Source organism: Pipra filicauda, unplaced genomic scaffold (genome assembly GCF_003945595.2).
Source record: "Pipra filicauda isolate LSUMZ 115617 unplaced genomic scaffold, ASM394559v2 scaffold449_size645428_pilon, whole genome shotgun sequence".
NCBI lineage: Eukaryota > Metazoa > Chordata > Aves > Passeriformes > Pipridae > Pipra > Pipra filicauda.
Genome location: NW_024104586.1, coordinates 362,163 through 379,206, shown reverse-complemented (window position 1 = coordinate 379,206; position 17,044 = coordinate 362,163). Strand labels below are relative to the sequence as shown.

The following is a 17,044-nucleotide window of genomic DNA, read 5'->3' as shown; positions in this document are numbered from 1 at the left end:
ATCCTCTTGGTTTGGTGGGGTTTTTTTCCTAAATTAATTCTTAAAAGACACAACAATTCAAAAATTTGGCTGAACTTACAGAATCACAGAATGGTTGGGTTGGAAAAGACCTTAAAGACCATCTAGTTCCACCCCCTTGCCATGGGCAGGGACACCTCCTATTAGACCAGGCTGCTCCAAGCCCTGTCCAGCCTGGCCTTGAACACTTCCAGGGATGAGGAGTCCAAAACCTCTCTGGGCAACTTAAGCTTTGCTTTTTCAGTCCTCTTTAAAGACTGAAAAGCATGACATGCTTAAAGTGAGTTTTAAGAAACAATTCACCCAGTCTGCAGATGAACATTCCAGTGCTGATCCCGTGCCTGGTTAGCAGAGACCAGCTTGTTCCTGGCAAAGTCACAAGAGGTGAGAAAGCCATGGCAATTGTGAGGAAGAAAACACCCTGCATGTGTTTTGGACCTTCCACTCCTTTACTGCACATCCTTGTGAGCTCACAGCAACCCCAGTTAGCTCACAACACGTTTCTTTTCCACTTGTGCACAAATCCAGGGGGTTTCTGCCCAAGCACACTCCCCTCCTTGCTGCCTGTTGCTCTGGAAGCTCCTCCATCCCTGGGGCTGTCCCAGCCAGAGCAAAGGGCTCTCCAAAAAACTTCCCTACCCCCTAAAGTATGCCAAAAGGTTGAACTTGAAGGATGGGACAGCCTGAAAAATCCCAGAGTTTGTTATTTTAAGGTCCTGTGCTAATTTAATGGGGCAGCCAATGCACACTCACCTCCTCCCTCCATCCCTCAAGTATCCCACTAAACCTTCCCAGCACCCGCCCATCTGAACGATTATTGCTGGGACATGAGAAGCCAGACTTGTTCTCTGTGTAAAAACTGATCTCTTCCAACAAGGCACCAGAAGGATTTGTGTTAAAAGATAATGAGTGGGAGAAAGAAGGGGGGAAAAAAAAAAAGCCACCTGGCAGCACAGGCTTCCCAAAGCTCCAGCAAGCACCACTGCTTTGCCTTCAGCCTCTTCCTCCCGCCAACAGAAGTTGGAAGGGAGGAAGAAAAACAGCTGCCAAGAGCTTCAGCTGACAAAAAGATGCTAGAACCTCATTAGTGTGGTATTTGGCACGTTCAATATTTTTCCTAACGAGGGAGAAAGCGCTGGAACAATCCCACAGGGGATGCTCGGGAGGAAAACGCTGCATTATCACTGCTGGGCTCACCTCAGCTGAAATGCTGCCTCCAACAAATAAAGAGGAAAAAAATACATGAAAAAGGTTTTGGTGGGTTTTTGGGGTTTTTTTTGCTGTTTTTTTTTTAAATATGCCCTGTCACGTGAGGAGGGATGTGGGGTGACCTAATTGTGGCCTTCCAGGGCCTGAAGGCAGCCTACAAGAAACATGGAGAGGGACTATTTACAAGGGTCTGGAGTGATAGGAAAAAGGGGGAATGGCTTCAAACTGCCAGAGGCCGGGGATAGATGGGATATTGGGAAGGAATTCTTCCCTGGGAGGATGGGGAAACCCTGGCACAGGTTGCCCAGAGAAGCTGTGGCTGCCCCATCCCTGGAAGTGTCCAAGGCCAGGTTGGATGGGGCTTGAAGCAATATAGTGGAAGGTGTCCCTGCCCATGGCAGGGGGTGGAATGAGATGGGCTTTAAGGTCCATTCTGGGATTCCATGATTTTTGCACTCCCCATTTTGCTGTGCTCCACTTCCACCGTGAGCTCTGCACGCAGCACATTCCAGAGACAAATATTTCCAAACTGTCTGATGCAATGCAGTTTGTGACCAGCCTGGAAAACTGCCCCTGTTCCTACACGAGTGTTTACCACTGCAGATTGCTCCACAGAGCAGCTGCTCCTGGCTGTTATTTATGAGGCATCCCACCAGCTCTCTTCTCCTCTCCCATCTATAACAAGCAGTGGACTGTTTGAAAATCCACCTGTGGGCACTGGAGGCAAAGTTATTTCCCTGGTTGGAGTAATCTTTCTAATGCCCAGAAAGCAAAGAGCTGTCCTCACCCACAGCTCATCAATTGTACCAGGATGTGAAGCACTGAGATGCTCCACTGTTTTTGTTCATATTTCATCCTAAGTGTTTGTGATGCTTCATCTTTTGCACCAGATGAAGGGGAGAAAAAGTAAAAAAATAAAATTGATGAAAATAGTTAATGGTTTGAAGAGAAACCACCAGTAACACTGCCTGCGAGTTCATCACTTTTCAGCCAACTTTTTAATTAAAAATAGAGGAGTAAACTCACTATTTACATGCTGAAGGATGAAGAGTTGGAGCTGATACTGATGCAGGCACCACATTATTCAGCACTATGCACTAACCACATGCATCAACTGGATAAGAAAATCTGAGGCTTTTCAGCAAGGCCTGAAGAAATTCAACATTTTTTATTAGGTAGTTAAAGCCTCCAACTCACATACTAGCTAAGTTAGCGAAGCAATCTTTTTCCCTGAATATTCCTAGGGTTTCCAGACATTAATGAGAAGAAGGACCTGCTTTTGGCTGTCTCCTGAGACGACGTGTGAAGGAGGAGTAGGATCAAACTTTTCTTTCTCTTCCTTTTCTACCCATTTCCCCCCAAAAGATATTGCTCTTGTAAATTGAGGTCACCTCCAGCAGCACAGTCCCCTGGAAGGGCCAGTTCCAGCTGCTCCTTCCAGGTAGGATGTTTACAGGACGGGGCTGCAGACCCTGCCACACCCTTCATGCCCTTACTGGGGCACTTGCATAAGGAGTGAACAAGAGTATTTATCATATAAATGATGTAACAAACAGTCATTTATGTGCATAGTGTGGTACAGGTGCCTCCCACCGAAGAAGCTGTGTGTTTGTTTTAACTCTGTTTGGGAAGTGCAGCAAATCAATATCCTCAGACACCACCAGAAGTGTCAGCTTTCCTCACTTCCCAAAACAGCTCCTTCATCCTCTGACTCCCAAGCTCTGGAAGATCAGCCTTCACCAAAATATTCTGATGCTAACCAGGAACTTTATTCCTTCCTACAGAGGCAGTGACACATGTAACAAGCTTAACAAAAACACCTTCCCCTTCCTAAGGATTTTTATATGACTTAATGCACGTATAACTTCCCTTGGCCTACTGGATGACTGGAAATCATTTAATTCAATTTTGCACCTTCATCTGCGTAGCACTTTGGAAATGTTCTTCCTCACTTCACATGGCTAATAAAAAAGCTGAACATGACACCTGTATTGGCACCTTGTTGTCACTGCATCTTTAGCAGGAGGTTAATCGTTCTCTGCTTTTCCTAAACTCACATATTGCCATAATTGATTTCATTCCAGAACGTTTGAAGTGCCGTAAAACACGTCTGGAGATGTTAAAGCTGATCAGAGAGCTGCAGTGGAGTGCACTACGTGGATGGAAGGAAACCCAGCGTTTTTTACTTTGGAAAAGAAAGGAGAGGAAGGAAAATGAACAAACCCCTGGGTTTACATTTCAAGCTGTCAAGTGAAGGGATATCAGATTGCAGACACACATAACTCCATTCTCCTCAGAGTGCAAAGTGTGCATCCAAACCCCCACAGCTACCCAGCTCTATTCCCTGGCTCTGCAGCAAACTCGTGACGATGACATCATCCCCACAGGTAATAATTTCAGCAGGATGACAGCAAAAGATCAGATGGGGAGAATTAGTTTAACAGACCTCCTTTGCCACTAGATCCTCCCACTTATAGCAAGTGCCACAAGCATGACCTCGTAGAGACTCTTTTGAAGTGAACTAGTCATTGAATAACCGGTAAGAACCTGTGACTGGATTATTCAGGGCTGCTGTGGTCCCAGCTATCAGTTTGCAAAGGCATCTAAATTTCCTTTTATGAGCAGCACAAGCAGGGAGCTTTGCTAATATACTGTGATTTCAGGGTGGTTGTGAGTTCCCAGAACTCTAAGACTGTTTCCTACGTAGGCAAGAAAACCACACACTCCTGCCTGGGGAGGGCAGATCTTTTCCCCTCTGACAACTGGAGTTCTCACTCGGACACACCCACAAACCACAGCTCATAGGAGGAGCTCACCAACACCAGACACCAAGGCTGAGCTCATTAAGAAGCCAGCATCCAACTCCCTGCTGATAAAGTCTTGTAAGAAGTAGAGGACTAATGAAAATATGCTTTTAATAACACTTTTTTAGATTATATTAGAGTAAGTGGATAAATTCTCCTAAAGCAGACTCACCTTGGTTATTCTCTGAAGACAAATAAGATTAAGGAACACAGTAGAAGCTGTGGAAGTAGGATCAAAATCCCATGACATCAGTGGAGTGAAAAGAAGTTCTTTATCTACTTTGGAGGTGACATCTTCTAAAGAATTGTTATGGAATCACAGAGTGGCTTGGGTTGGAAGGGACTGTAAAGCCCATCCTGTTCCAACCCCCTGCCATGGGCAAGGACACCTTCCACTAGACCAGGCTGCTTCAATCCCCATCCAACCTGGCCTTGGACATTGGTGACAAAGCCACAGGAAATCTGAAATGGTTGTCCTGGTTGAATGAAAAATTCTGCCTTGAAACATCCAGTTAAAAACCCCCACAAGCTGAGGCAACGCAGCAGAGCACAGGAGGAAAAGATGTAAACCAGCACTAAACCACAAACATAAAACACAGTAACATCATAGAGGAGCACTGCACTTGTGACTGAGATGCTGTAGCATTGAGAAATCAACCTTTTGTTCAACTTGCCTGCTCAAACTCTTCCATGTCCACCTCGCCGTCACCGTTCAGATCAAACATCTTAAAGGCAATTTCAAAATTCCTCTGGGGAGCTACATTAAAAAAAAACCAAAAAAACAACAAAAAACACAATAAAAAGAACAGTTAACAAAGACACAAAAGCTCCATAAAAATGGCAGAGGTTCTGAAAGACTTTATCCAAAAGAAGTTTTCCCTAATTCTCGCAATTTTAATAAGAAAATGCAGCTCTTGGGAACCTCAAGACAAGGAGTTGGGATGAGGTGTTTCTTGAACAACATTTATTCCATTTAGAGGCAGAAAAAGCTTGAAAGCAAGACACTATTTGACGCTTCCAATGATAATTTCTAACGGCAAGAACCCCAGTTTGGCCAGAGGAGGTTCCCCAGGTGCCACAGAGCACTTTGTGTGCTCCGTGAAGCAGTCCATGGGTGAGGGGCAGACCTGGAATTTGGGTAATTCTCCTCCAGACTCAGCTCCTGTCTCACTGCACAAATTTAAACAAATCATTCCCACCCTGTCTCAGTCCAGTTATGACACTGAGACAACACGTGGGCTGGAGCTCACCAGCTGAGACGCCGCCGTACCTCATTTTTCACTGCATTTAGTCTGTGCTGTCATGGTTTATTTAGGCAGAACTCTGCAAAGGCAGCACTTCCCAGCCACCCATCCCAGCAAACCACGCTCTTTCCCCTGCATCCCACCACAGGATTCTAGTACCTTTCCATTCTGGGCTCTGTAACCCATCACCATTTGAAGCTACAACACAGTGCCAACATTTTTTTCCATACTAAGCAAACAGATGAGAATTTCTCTTCCTCTGCTACTTTCAAATACACACCACCTACAGGAATTTTGGTGCTTGCTGGGATTTCCAGGGAATCCTCTAGGCTATAACTAGTGCTTAGGCTGTCATCTGAAATGTTCAATTAAAACTTAGCCCTTTTTTTGTTCCCCACCCAAGTCTGGCAGCAGGATGTAGATCACTGGTGAGGCTCACCCCTCTTTAACCTCATCTGTGCAATCAACTTGGAATATCTCCTGTGGGTGCTCAAAAAAAAATGAGTTTCTGCAACCACCCTTCTGTGGCAAGGCATCTCCTTGGTAGGGGGAAGGCAAAGAGGAATCACTCAGACAAAATGAAATTAATATAGAATGAACCAAAGTGGATTTTTTACAGTAGCTGCAGCTCCAATCCAAGACCAGGAAACTTCTACATGCTGTTTTCTCCTCGCTGTAATAACTGGTAGCACTTTATCACAAAAAAGACTCAACAAACATGTTAATGAGATCCCTTTCCCCAAACAACTCTGTGCCCCAAACAGACGTACAGTGACATTAAAGCTGATGGCAGGAACAGCCTGTCACTACCCACTTGACAAACACAGCACACACGGTCCTGCCACGATCGGGGCCCTGCATTCCCCATTTCCCCCTGCCAGCCTTGAATTCCAACCACCACGTGCATAAACAAGGGCTCCTGTAACCAGCAGCACGTGGTGGGTCACCCCCCTTCCACCCACATCCCTGCCCTGCCCTCCACCAGCTCCACCACCCTGCTGCTGGGATGGGAGACCTCTGCTTGCCCTCCCTCATTAATCCAGTGTTAATTGAGCTGGGGACAGCTGGTCCCCCTGTCCCCAACACCACCTTCATAATCTCTCCAATGATACATCTAATTTAAGGGATTTATGCAAAAAGCCTCCTCTGTATCCATCCAGCACTTCCAGCGATGAATCCCCCGTTTTCTTGAGGAGCAACAAGCTTCCAACCACTGTCTTAATATTTAAATAAAACATATTCACTCTAATTGCAAGTGCTGCGTGAAAGCCTGGAGGCAATTTCCTCTGTCTAGCACTGCATGGAGAGATATTTCCTCTGTGAGGAAGAGGAGGAATATGCAAAACTGATCTAATTACAAGATTCCAGAAAAGGAGCAATCAACACATCCCATCCTTCTTCCCCCATTTTCTCTGCCAGGTTTATTTTGAGATTGGAAAATTTGTTACTCCTTGTTAAAAACTGGCATTTGGGTTTCCCCTCTTTTTTTTAAGAAAACATAATATAGATAATGTACTCTAAAATATATAATATATAAAAATAGCACATCCCATTTGTGCAGACGGGGGATGAACAGAGAAAGCAAAATACTTTACTTACCCCTCGCAAGGGCCATTTCCTTCCTTTTACATCTCTAAATACACATTTCCAGGAGCAGTTTATCAAAGAACAACCCTTGCATGATTAAAATGAACAGTTCAGCATCAAAAATCTGCAGGCTCAGTATTTTCTAAGGACAGGGAAGCAATATGGCTTTCAACTGGCAAATTTGATTACTTCACTCCTTGAGCTAATAAGCAACACTCTGATCTACATATCCCTCTCCAATTCCTTGTGATGACTCTTCAATCCAAACAATGTGAACCTGAACCAGGGGAACCAGAGGGCACTGAAAACAATCAGGTCATCCTGCTCCTGCTCAGGAAGGAATGTGCATTAAGATGCACCTTCCTGATCTCCAGGGCTGGATTTATGGGTCCTGGGTGAGATAATTCCTGCCTCTCCTCTTGGCTGTGATGCTTCTGGCCAGGATTTATTGGGAAGACTGACTCTGCACCCACCCTTGCTGGTCCCCATTACCTCAGCCTGCACAACCTCCATTTCTCTTCCTCCTCCTGCACTTCCAGCTCTGAAACTTGCAGACAGTTAAAGCAGCAGATACCAGTTTGCTCAGCTAGATGTAGCCTTTCCCCCCCTTTTATTTTGCCCCTCCAATTTTACTATTCCCAACTGCAGTTTCTCTAAATTTCCCCACTGCCCCCTTAATTAAGATGCCTCCAAATGAATGCAATATTCCTCCTGCAACGAGGGAGGATATGGTGACTTCCTGATGATTCCTCCAAATCATTAATGTGGAATCCCAGAATGGTTTGGGTTGGAAGGGACCTTAAAGATAATCCAGTTCCAACCCCCCCACCATGGACAGGGACACCTTTCACCAGACCAACAGGAGTGAAAACGTGGTCCTGGAGCCCATGCCCCTCTCAATCCACGAGTTACCTATTCCTGCCTTGGACATATATGGAACCATGTCTAGAAAGATCAGATTGAAATGGTCCTGTAAATCCATAACTCCACCAGCTCTACACACCAAGCTGCTTCTTCAACTAACCCGGGACTTAGTGCAAAGGCAACTGATATTTTCCTTGATTCATTTGCTCCAATCAAATATTTGGGACAGAAAGGCAGCAAGAAAAGCAAAAGCCACACACAGGAATGTTATGAAGATGAGCAACTTCCACCAGACAAACAGATGAGGAGCAGCAGCTCTGACCACATTGAAAAAATCCACTCCATCCATCAGTGTAAAGCCCTGGGGAGCCTCCCAGGGATTAGATGGGTTGATTAGGCATCTTTAAGCCAATTATGTCATTTTAAACTACTTCCAATTATTCAAAGGACCAATTTGCAGCACTCAATTGCTCTTTACTGCCCATACTCTCACCAGCAGCAGCATGTTCTGAAAGATATTCAAAGCTTGCTGACGAGAAAGGCCACGTTTTTTTTTTCTGGTTTTGCACTCATTTGATCTTCTCTTTCCCCCAAACTCGATATTCCACACTTGGAGACACCTCTCAACAAGTCTTTCCCTCTGACTCCCACTGCAGCTCCTGCAGCACGTGCTTGCACACAAGTTAAGTGTCTGTGATGTCTTGCAGCAGAATTCTCTGTCCCTTCCTTTGATCTCTGTTATTCAGGGATATTGCTGTGAGCAGCACAAAGTTATTCCATTTCCTAATTCTACAGAAATAATCATAAGTAGGTTTCTGGAACTTCTCAACGAGGCTGACAAGTGCTGCATGCAGAGTAGTCCTTCCCACAGGGAATTCCCCATCCCCTGTGACACGGGAGGTTGGTGGAGATCCATCAGCTCATCCCAGCATGCCAGTGATGAAGAGATGAACTGAGAAAGACCATGGGAAGACTGCAGGAGAGGCTGGGAGAGCATCCCATGCCCCAGTGGCAGTTTTTAAATTAGAGAGGCCAAGCTCTGCCTGGAAAGACTCCAAACTGTGAGGAATCCATCCTGTTCCTGTCCTGTCCTTCAGCACGGCCACCACTCCACAGCAGCAGTTGGAATGCTGAGCCAGAGAGCCCTCACTCTGACAGAGAGCAACCAGGCTTACATCCAGAAGGGATGGAAGGATATCCCTTGGAAAAGGATCTCTGTGTTGCTCAGATACATCTGGGAAACACCACACTGCAGCAGCTGGGCTGGCAGAAAGGCATGAAGACATCCCTGCACCAAAGTGTGGGTGAGATGGACCCACAGTAGGCAAAGGGTCTTGAAAGACTAAAGATAAAATTAACATGACCAGGACCACAAACAAAAACAGTCCTATGGACTCAAAGCAACCTTTTACCTCCTTTTCTTGTGGAAAGGAGCCCTGTGGCACAGGGCAAAGCAGCATTAAGCCATCGCTGATAAGATCACAGAGATAACAGATCTCACTTGTGGCAGGGATGGGGGCTGAAGACATTCCTGTCAGCCAGGAATACATGTTCAGAACAGCCCCGGAGCAAACAGGCCCTGGATATCGTGTCACCTGCTGCAGCAGTCTGGGAGAACATTCCTTGCCCCCTCCACCACCGGGACACACACAGCACTCAGGATCTGGCCATAACATAATTCCCAGAGTCAGACAGCTTGGGATTTATTTCCTACACAGGGGAAAGAAAAAAAATGAGCCCAGGTGGATCCATCCTAAGGGATGGAGCTTGCTGCAGTCTAGAAAGAACGCCAGCAGGAGATGGGAGAAGGAGCTGCAGGTTTGCTACGAGAGCCCTGGCAAGAGAGTGATTACTGTGGCTTTAGCCACTGTTATTTAACCCTCCTGCCAGGAGGATTAAATTCAGACACAGAGACAGTCCAACTGTGGAAACAACACCAATTTATCCTGTTAATGCCCAGCTCCCTTCAGTACCTGGTAATAAAGCCGACATTAGAACTGGGTAACAGATCCCATTTGCTTGGAAACTGCAGTTGCTGATGATGGAAAAGCTCTTTCCCTCCTTCCTCCACTTGCTCTGCAAGTCCAAAAGCAAAAACCTCTTTGGTCAGGGAAGCCATGGCTTTGCTCTCCTGTGACATTTGAAGGATCCAGGGGAAATCTGAAGGATCCAGAAAAATCAGCATTTGCTTATCCCGAGTTTTGCTCATCTTTCTGTCTCTGCCCCAAAACACGAGGAGCAGCTGAAGCAGCAGAAAGCAGGGAGCCTCCTTGAGGCCCCTCAGCTCTCATTGCTTTTAACAGAAGGCTGACTTTCTGAAGCACTTAAAAGCTGTTTTATTAATTGTTTTAAAAACACATTTTCACAGAAACTCAGAGCAGAGAGTGCTCGAGCGAGGAATCACTGGTGAACACAGTGTGGTGTCAGACTCCATTCTCTGGGCAACATGCAAACAGCTGTCTGAGAGCAACACAGATGAAGCCTCCAGCCCTCTCTCCTCCTGTCCCTCCCCGTTCCAGAAGACACAACTGAACTTCAGCTGGAGCTGCACAGACAACTGAAATGAAAAGCTTTGGGAAACACGACCCCCCCTCGCCCAAGGAGCACAATGACACAAAGCCCTTGGGCTTTCTTGTTTGCTGAGGTTCTCCTGATCAGCCTGCAGTTCAATAAGCCAGACCAGACCACGCTGGATCTCTCTCCATCACTCTCCCTCCTGCCTCCCACCCCTAGACCCGATCTCACACTCCCCCTTCTGATCATCCTGCTTAGTGCCCAATATGCCACCTTCCTTTCCCAGTATTAGTGGGTGTTATCTGTTTGATGTCTCTCTTGTCCAGATGCCTCCTTAATGATTGGGTTATTTAAAAAACACAGAGAGAAAACCAATATTGAATTGTCTGGTTTAAGACTTACTTTCTTCATGCTATTTTATTTATTTCCCGGGGGAAAAAAAACAGTCAGAAACTACTGGATTCCTGCAAGGTAACGTTTAGGACTTGGAACCAGCGTGGTGTAACAGAGAATTTTCTGTTTAGCCACAGGGCAAGGTTTGTTTGGGAGTTTTATCTTTATAAAAGCAAAGGCTTTACAAATGAAACCAAAACTCTTCCTCTGGGGAGTCGCTGTAGCTCCAGAGATACTCCTCCATCTTCAGTAACTATTCAGCAAACTCCCAAAATACCTAAAACTCAGCCTAAAAGCCCTGGAACGCCTTTTTTCTCTCTCTCTCTTTTTTTTTCTTTTTTTAATTTTCCTTTTTGAAAGCTCCTGCCTTGCCTGCCCTTCACAGGGCTCCTGTGAGCTGGAAAGCACACACCACCCAGTTCTGTCTCCTCCTGTTAGTCTGACTAACTCCCCAGTAATTGTGAACATGTTTAAAGGCCCAAGAACAAGAGGGAAAAAAAACCCTGTTGCTCCTGCACAGCCCTCCAAAACAAGGCTGCCTGTTCCTCCAACTCAAGGTGGTCCTTTTCTTTTATTCTCACAACAAAGAAATTACACCAAACCAAGAACAATTTTTCTTTACTGCTGCCTGTGGAAGCACATGAAATTAATTTTGATTAGGGGGTTGTTCACCACCAGCACAGCCATAAAAACAAGGGCAAGAGTGTTTTCTAAACCACATCCAGCAATGTGATACCAGAGGTTTTAGAGCTCATTGTCATCTGTGGAGACTGCAATGAAAAGCCCTCTACACAGGTGAATACCTGGAGATCATTTTGGCACAGGTGAGATGAACGTAAGAAAGGAACAGCAAAGGTCCTACGAGCCAGTTCGGAGACTCAGTCAAATAAAAACAGCAGATTAAAGTCATAAAACAAATTCCCTGGCTTGAATCAGCTTCGTCTCTCAGTGTTTGTTTTCATAACATGAAGGTCACATACAAGTCTTCCCCCACCACATCCATTTGCTTCTCCCTGGGAATAGATCCTCAGTAAATAAGAGCTGCCTCTCATGTCTCCATATTACAGCATGAAAGAACAGGGAGGGAAAATAAAGCACCTGCTGCTTTGATAAGACCTGGGTGATTAACCCAGCTGACTCCTGACCTGCCCAGGGCAGGCAGCACGGGGGGCTGCAGGGAACTGGGAAGGGTCCAGCTTTTTAATTCCACAGATCAGGTCATCATGAAATGGATACTTAAAAGATTAGCCTGAAAATAAAAGGCCTCAAGTTCATTTGGACACTGCCCCCATTACTCCCATTTTCTAACAGGGCTGAAAAATTGCCGTGGCCTTTCGTGTTTATGACACAGCACCTTCCAAGCAGCCAGAGAAGCTGTGCAAATGAGGTTTGGAGCTTGATTTCCACGTGGAGAAAGTCTAGAAGTGCCATTTGACATTACCAAAGGCTTCAGTTTCACTGGGTCTTGCCAACAAAGCAAACTTTTAAGTGCCAGCACTCGGAGTGCAGAAGACTTTGCTGGAACAGATTAGCAGATCACAGAAATATCACAAATGCAAGTCAAGTGCAGCGGGGTGAAAAGACAGAAGGTATCTGTGATACTTGTTGAAATGTAAACAGCTTAACTTCTCTCCTCATTGGGTTACATTACACACAAGCCTGAGCTCACCCAAGGGGACATACAGGTGGAAAAGGCAGTTTGGGGCAGCGGTGAGCCCAGCGAAGAGCTGGAAAGCAATGTTCATCCAAACACAGGGATGTCATATGAACACAGCCTGAGAACACGGCTCCATTTACAGTTCTGAACAGCAGGTCAAATGACTCAGTAAAAAAAAGTTGTCACATTTCAAAAAGAGAAATAAATCTCCAGAAGTCATCGACCTGCTCGTCTGCCTGAAGCACCCGAAGCTCGGCCTAGACCCGATGAAGCAACAGCAACTCCTCAGCTCGAGTTGCAGGCAATCCAAGATGCCTTGTAGGGAAACACATGGAGACAAGAAGAGCAAAGCTTGTGAACCTTCAAAACTGAAAAATGCAGTAACTGCAGGGAAAATCCCCAGTACTTACTGGAAAGGACCGTGGTGAGGAAGATGTAGTCGGAGAAGGAGATGAGTCCACATTCTCCAAGGGCATAAAATATGCTGTCCTCATCAGCAAACCTCTCCCGCTCCTGGGACAGCTTCTATTGGTTCACCCAAGCACATCCCAAAAAGAGAGAAGAAAGCAATCAATTAAATGGAGAAATGGAAGGTTTTCTTTGTAGCCTTACCACCAACAAGCCACTCCATGGACACACACCCCTGCTATCTCTATTCACATCCAGTGGACCTTTTCCAGCCTTCAAATCTGACAGAAAAGCTCTGGAAAGATCAGTGCTTCCCTATCTCAAATGAGGGATAAGGAATTGCACAGGATTGCTCAGTTGGTTTAGCCTAGGGGACATACAGATAAATAAAACTACAGCCATTTGGCTTAAAACGATCAGAATCTTTGAGATTAGTGTTATGAAAATCAGAATCTTTTAATATAGGATGCAGCAAAGCAAGGATATTTCACTAACAGCTTTTTAGTTAGACTCTGCTGCAGCAGTAGCCAAGAAAGAACTATTTGACGTGAATATGAAGGATGTTTTTGAAGTTATTAAAATCGTGTAGTTCTCAGTAACACACAACTCAGGTGTGTGGGTACAACCTCACAAGGAGGATTGGGACTGAAACCCATCTCAACCTCCCTCTTGCTCCAGTTCTTTTTCAACTACCACCTCATAACATCTTACTAAGCCAAAAATCTGGGTCCCTTTGATGAGCAGGACCTTCAAAGGCTGAAAAGGATCCATCCAACTGTTAGGGAATCCACACTGGTGACCCACTTCAAGAACACAGCAGGAGGAGGCACACGCACACAGGGAGGAGAGTTAAATTGTTAACGAGGAGAGTAGGGGGGGCTGAGGTTATACCAGGGAAAACCAGGCCATGCAAGCACACAGGCATGGTGAAAGCAAGGCTGAACTGAGGAACAGTTTTAGGAAAAACCACCGACAAACAGCACCACACGAGGATCCAGCTCCAGCACTGTCCCCCCTGTTACCTCTGTCTAGCGGAGATCCCATCATATACAAGGCAAAGGAAAGAACACTGGTTAACCAACAATAAAACCAGCAGGCACAACATCACATCAAGTTGAATGGTTAGGCTTGCCAAGAGCAAGAAAGTTGGGAAGCAACCAGGTGGTTGCTGTGGCTGGAAGCCTATGGAGATATCCCAGCAAGGGTCAAACCCACTGTCTGCAGCTGATGTCTCTCATCCACCTCAGGTTTTTGGGGTTTTTTTTGAGAGAGAACTCACCATTGTGTGTGGCTGCAGAGTGGGGATGAGCTCAGCTAATAATTTAGATGAAAATTTAACCCGTATCTGGCTCGGAAACCACAAGAAAAGAGACAAAAACAATCATACAGATCACCAAAAAAATAACAGTTTCCAGGGAAAAACAGTTCAGCTCTACTGATCACATAAAATTCTTCCCAGCAACTCTGCCTTTACCATCTGGAGAGAGCCAGGAATTTAATAAGAGATGAATCCCTAACAGCAGGCAACACGTTAATGGCATTTATTTGATGCAAGGCAATGGCTCTTTATACTTATGGGGAACCAGGCTGAAGTTATCATTTACTCAAAATATGTTTTTGCTTCTCTTCCCATCGAGATGGATCCAAAACACGTGGATCCATCCGTGCCGACGTGAAGAACTAATTAACAACGTCTGGTTTTACCTTTAAACCAGAGGGAGAGTTTGTGGAGAAAAAGCAGTTTCCTGCAATTGCATCTCTCCTGCTCGTGTGATTTATTGCCTCTCCCTCTGACTGCCCCTCTTGAGCAGCATTTATCATAAACTGCCTATTTGCATCCTGCTCCAAGGATCCCACGCAAAAGTTCCAGAGATTGGTTTATTAATTTTTATGGATTTCTTTTCTGCACTTAAAATTCATAGTCTCAAAATATTCCTCGTAAGAGAAAAGCACATCCACAGACTAACAATAAAACAGCATATTAAGTTAGTTGCTCCCTGAAATATAAAGACAGACGGGAGGGACAAGCATTTACCCATTTGCATCTTACTTTGAGCAAACAAAGTACAAAATGTTATTTATTTATATCAAACAAGCATCTACTCGTCACACACCTGGGGGACGTGAGCTGTGGCTGCCTGCAGCTCATGGAAAAGGGAATTTCTCCCATTGATCTTAATAAGAGAAAATAACAGCTGACCTGATCAATAAGATTTTCAGGCTCCCAGCACTGGGACACAAGTTTTAAAAAGTTCCCAATTCCCCCATTTGTTTTCCTCTGGCTCACTGAGAAGCCGTGTTTGATTGCTTTCCATGAAATTTGTGGGAAGCCCACCCCACTATGGGAAAGGCTGAAAGCATCCTTCCCGAGGTTGCCCCCCACCATGAAACATTATATTCCACAGAATTATATAGAACCTGCAGGAAAAATAAGAGAAAATCAATCAATCTACCTCCTGCACAAAGCACTGCTGTGATCCGTCAAAGTCCAAGGTGACTGACCCCAAGTCAGCCCTCACTAACACCTAAAATCACTGTGTACAGGCCTCGAGGTTCCTTTGCACATCCCACTTTCCTGCCAGCGTTGTCCCTTTTAGCCAGAAAGGTTCAGAATGCCTCAGGAAAAATCCCTTTCCAAACCTTCATCCTTTTCTAGAGATGAGTAATGTTCATAGTTTAGTTACCCACATCACACATCTGAACACAAGGTAATTCTCCAAGGGCTCTGTTAAAACAGTCAAATCTCTTCCATTCAGCATTTTTTTTCTATGTTAAATCCATTCCCAAACCCAGAGTAATTGGTTAAGATCATTCAGCACATCCAAAACACATCCAGACCCAAGCATTCACAAGTGAGCAAGCCACAGGAAACAGTTTACAATTACAATGTATTTTTTTATCAAGCAGTAGATTCATATTTAACAAGCACACAGGTGAGCAAACACCCAAATCAACACGTAAAAAGAGAAACAAATTCAAATATCCCATTGCTTTTGGCACAAGCACGTGTAAGAGTTCAGTGAAAAGCCACCAGTCCAGTCTCAGTGGAACAAAACACTTGACAGGCGTTCAGGCAGGCTATCTTACAATACCAGACATGGACAACAGGTTAAAAAAAAATAAAAAAAATCAATGTAATATCAAAATGTAAAGCTTGGTTTGCCCTTTGAAACTCAGGCTCCAAGCCCAGCAGCAGAACATGGGTTGAACAGATCCGTGCAGTGACCAAACTCCCCCAAACCTGTGTGCCAGAGGAAGAAACGGAGCGTTGCACGCAGGCAACTCCCCAGAGTTGTCTTGTGTTCAGGCTGCCTGCAAAGCACCCAGAGATACATCACAAACTTCACATATTCCACCCCAGAACTGATCTGGGGGGCTGGAGCCTCCCTCGAGCCAAGTACATGGTACAGCTCCCAGGAAACAAAGGATCTGTGGATAAAAACCCCACCAGTTCTTCCGTTCCTGGCCAAACACTACTTTTATTTTCGATTTTAAAATTGTTTCCCCAGGGCTGAGTGAAAAGTGAAATGTGGTAATATTTAACCAGGGAAATCTGAACCCAAAAGGTGTGTTTTTGCACAGGCAGGGATCCCTCCTCTGCAGAGGCAGAGACAGACACACAGTGCTGGTGTTCCCATCCCTAGCACAGGTCTAGAAAAGCCTGATCTGCTCAATCCTGGCAAATCCACCTCAGCTGGCATTGCAGAAACTACTTAATGAGCAGCACTTGATTTGCCACTTTGGGAAGAACACATCCTTGGGCAGTCTCTGTGAGCTGCCAGTTTGGGTTTGGATCTGGAGGGAAAGCACACTTTGGGCAGGTTTATTCCTCATGTTTCAGCATCACCTCTGTGCTTCCACAAACCAAACCTTCAGGAATTTATCAGCCTCACGTGACCACTTGACAGTGACTTACGCCTTCCAAAAGGACAACAAAATACATATCCAAATGCATGCAAGGCCATGAAGATTTCTCCAGAACCAGAAAGCAATTTTGTAAATTAGCAAGTGATTTTTGCTGAAGCATAACCGACTTTCACTGACAAACTCAGTCATCACACTCAGTTTGTTCCTTTGGAACAGAAATACTTCCAGGTGACCAACACTGTGTAAGCAAATACAAACCCGGGAATGTTGAGTGAGGTCACCCCGAGGCAAAGCAATTCTCTTTCAGTCCCAACTGCCCACCTTCAGTTAGGGAAAACATTTAAAAGACATCTGTTAATGGGTTTATTTCATAGTTCACTGTAGGCAAAGAAGGGAAAGAATTCCTATTTGCCTCATCTAGCAGAACCTGCAGGGTTACCAGGCACGGATTGCTACACCTTCTTCCTGAGCAGGGCTGT

At 45.2% G+C, this 17,044-nt stretch overlaps 1 protein-coding gene across 6 annotated transcripts in view; it reads right to left on the bottom strand.

The window, feature by feature from the left end:
• Nucleotides 1-17,044, bottom strand: part of MICU1 (mitochondrial calcium uptake 1) — an 86,102-nt gene that overhangs the window by 25,832 nt on the left and 43,226 nt on the right. For 4 of the 6 annotated variants that reach the window (XM_027711036.2, XM_039385913.1, XM_039385912.1 and 1 more), the window contains 3 exons: nt 13,721-13,726; nt 12,701-12,815; nt 4,706-4,788 (listed from right to left, as the gene is read on the bottom strand). In XM_027711036.2, coding sequence (XP_027566837.2) covers nt 4,706-4,788; nt 12,701-12,815; nt 13,721-13,726 — 204 coding nt within the window. The remainder of the gene's footprint in view (nt 1-4,705; nt 4,789-12,700; nt 12,816-13,720; nt 13,727-17,044) is intronic. The other 2 variants (XM_039385914.1, XM_039385916.1) reach the window with 1 other exon arrangement.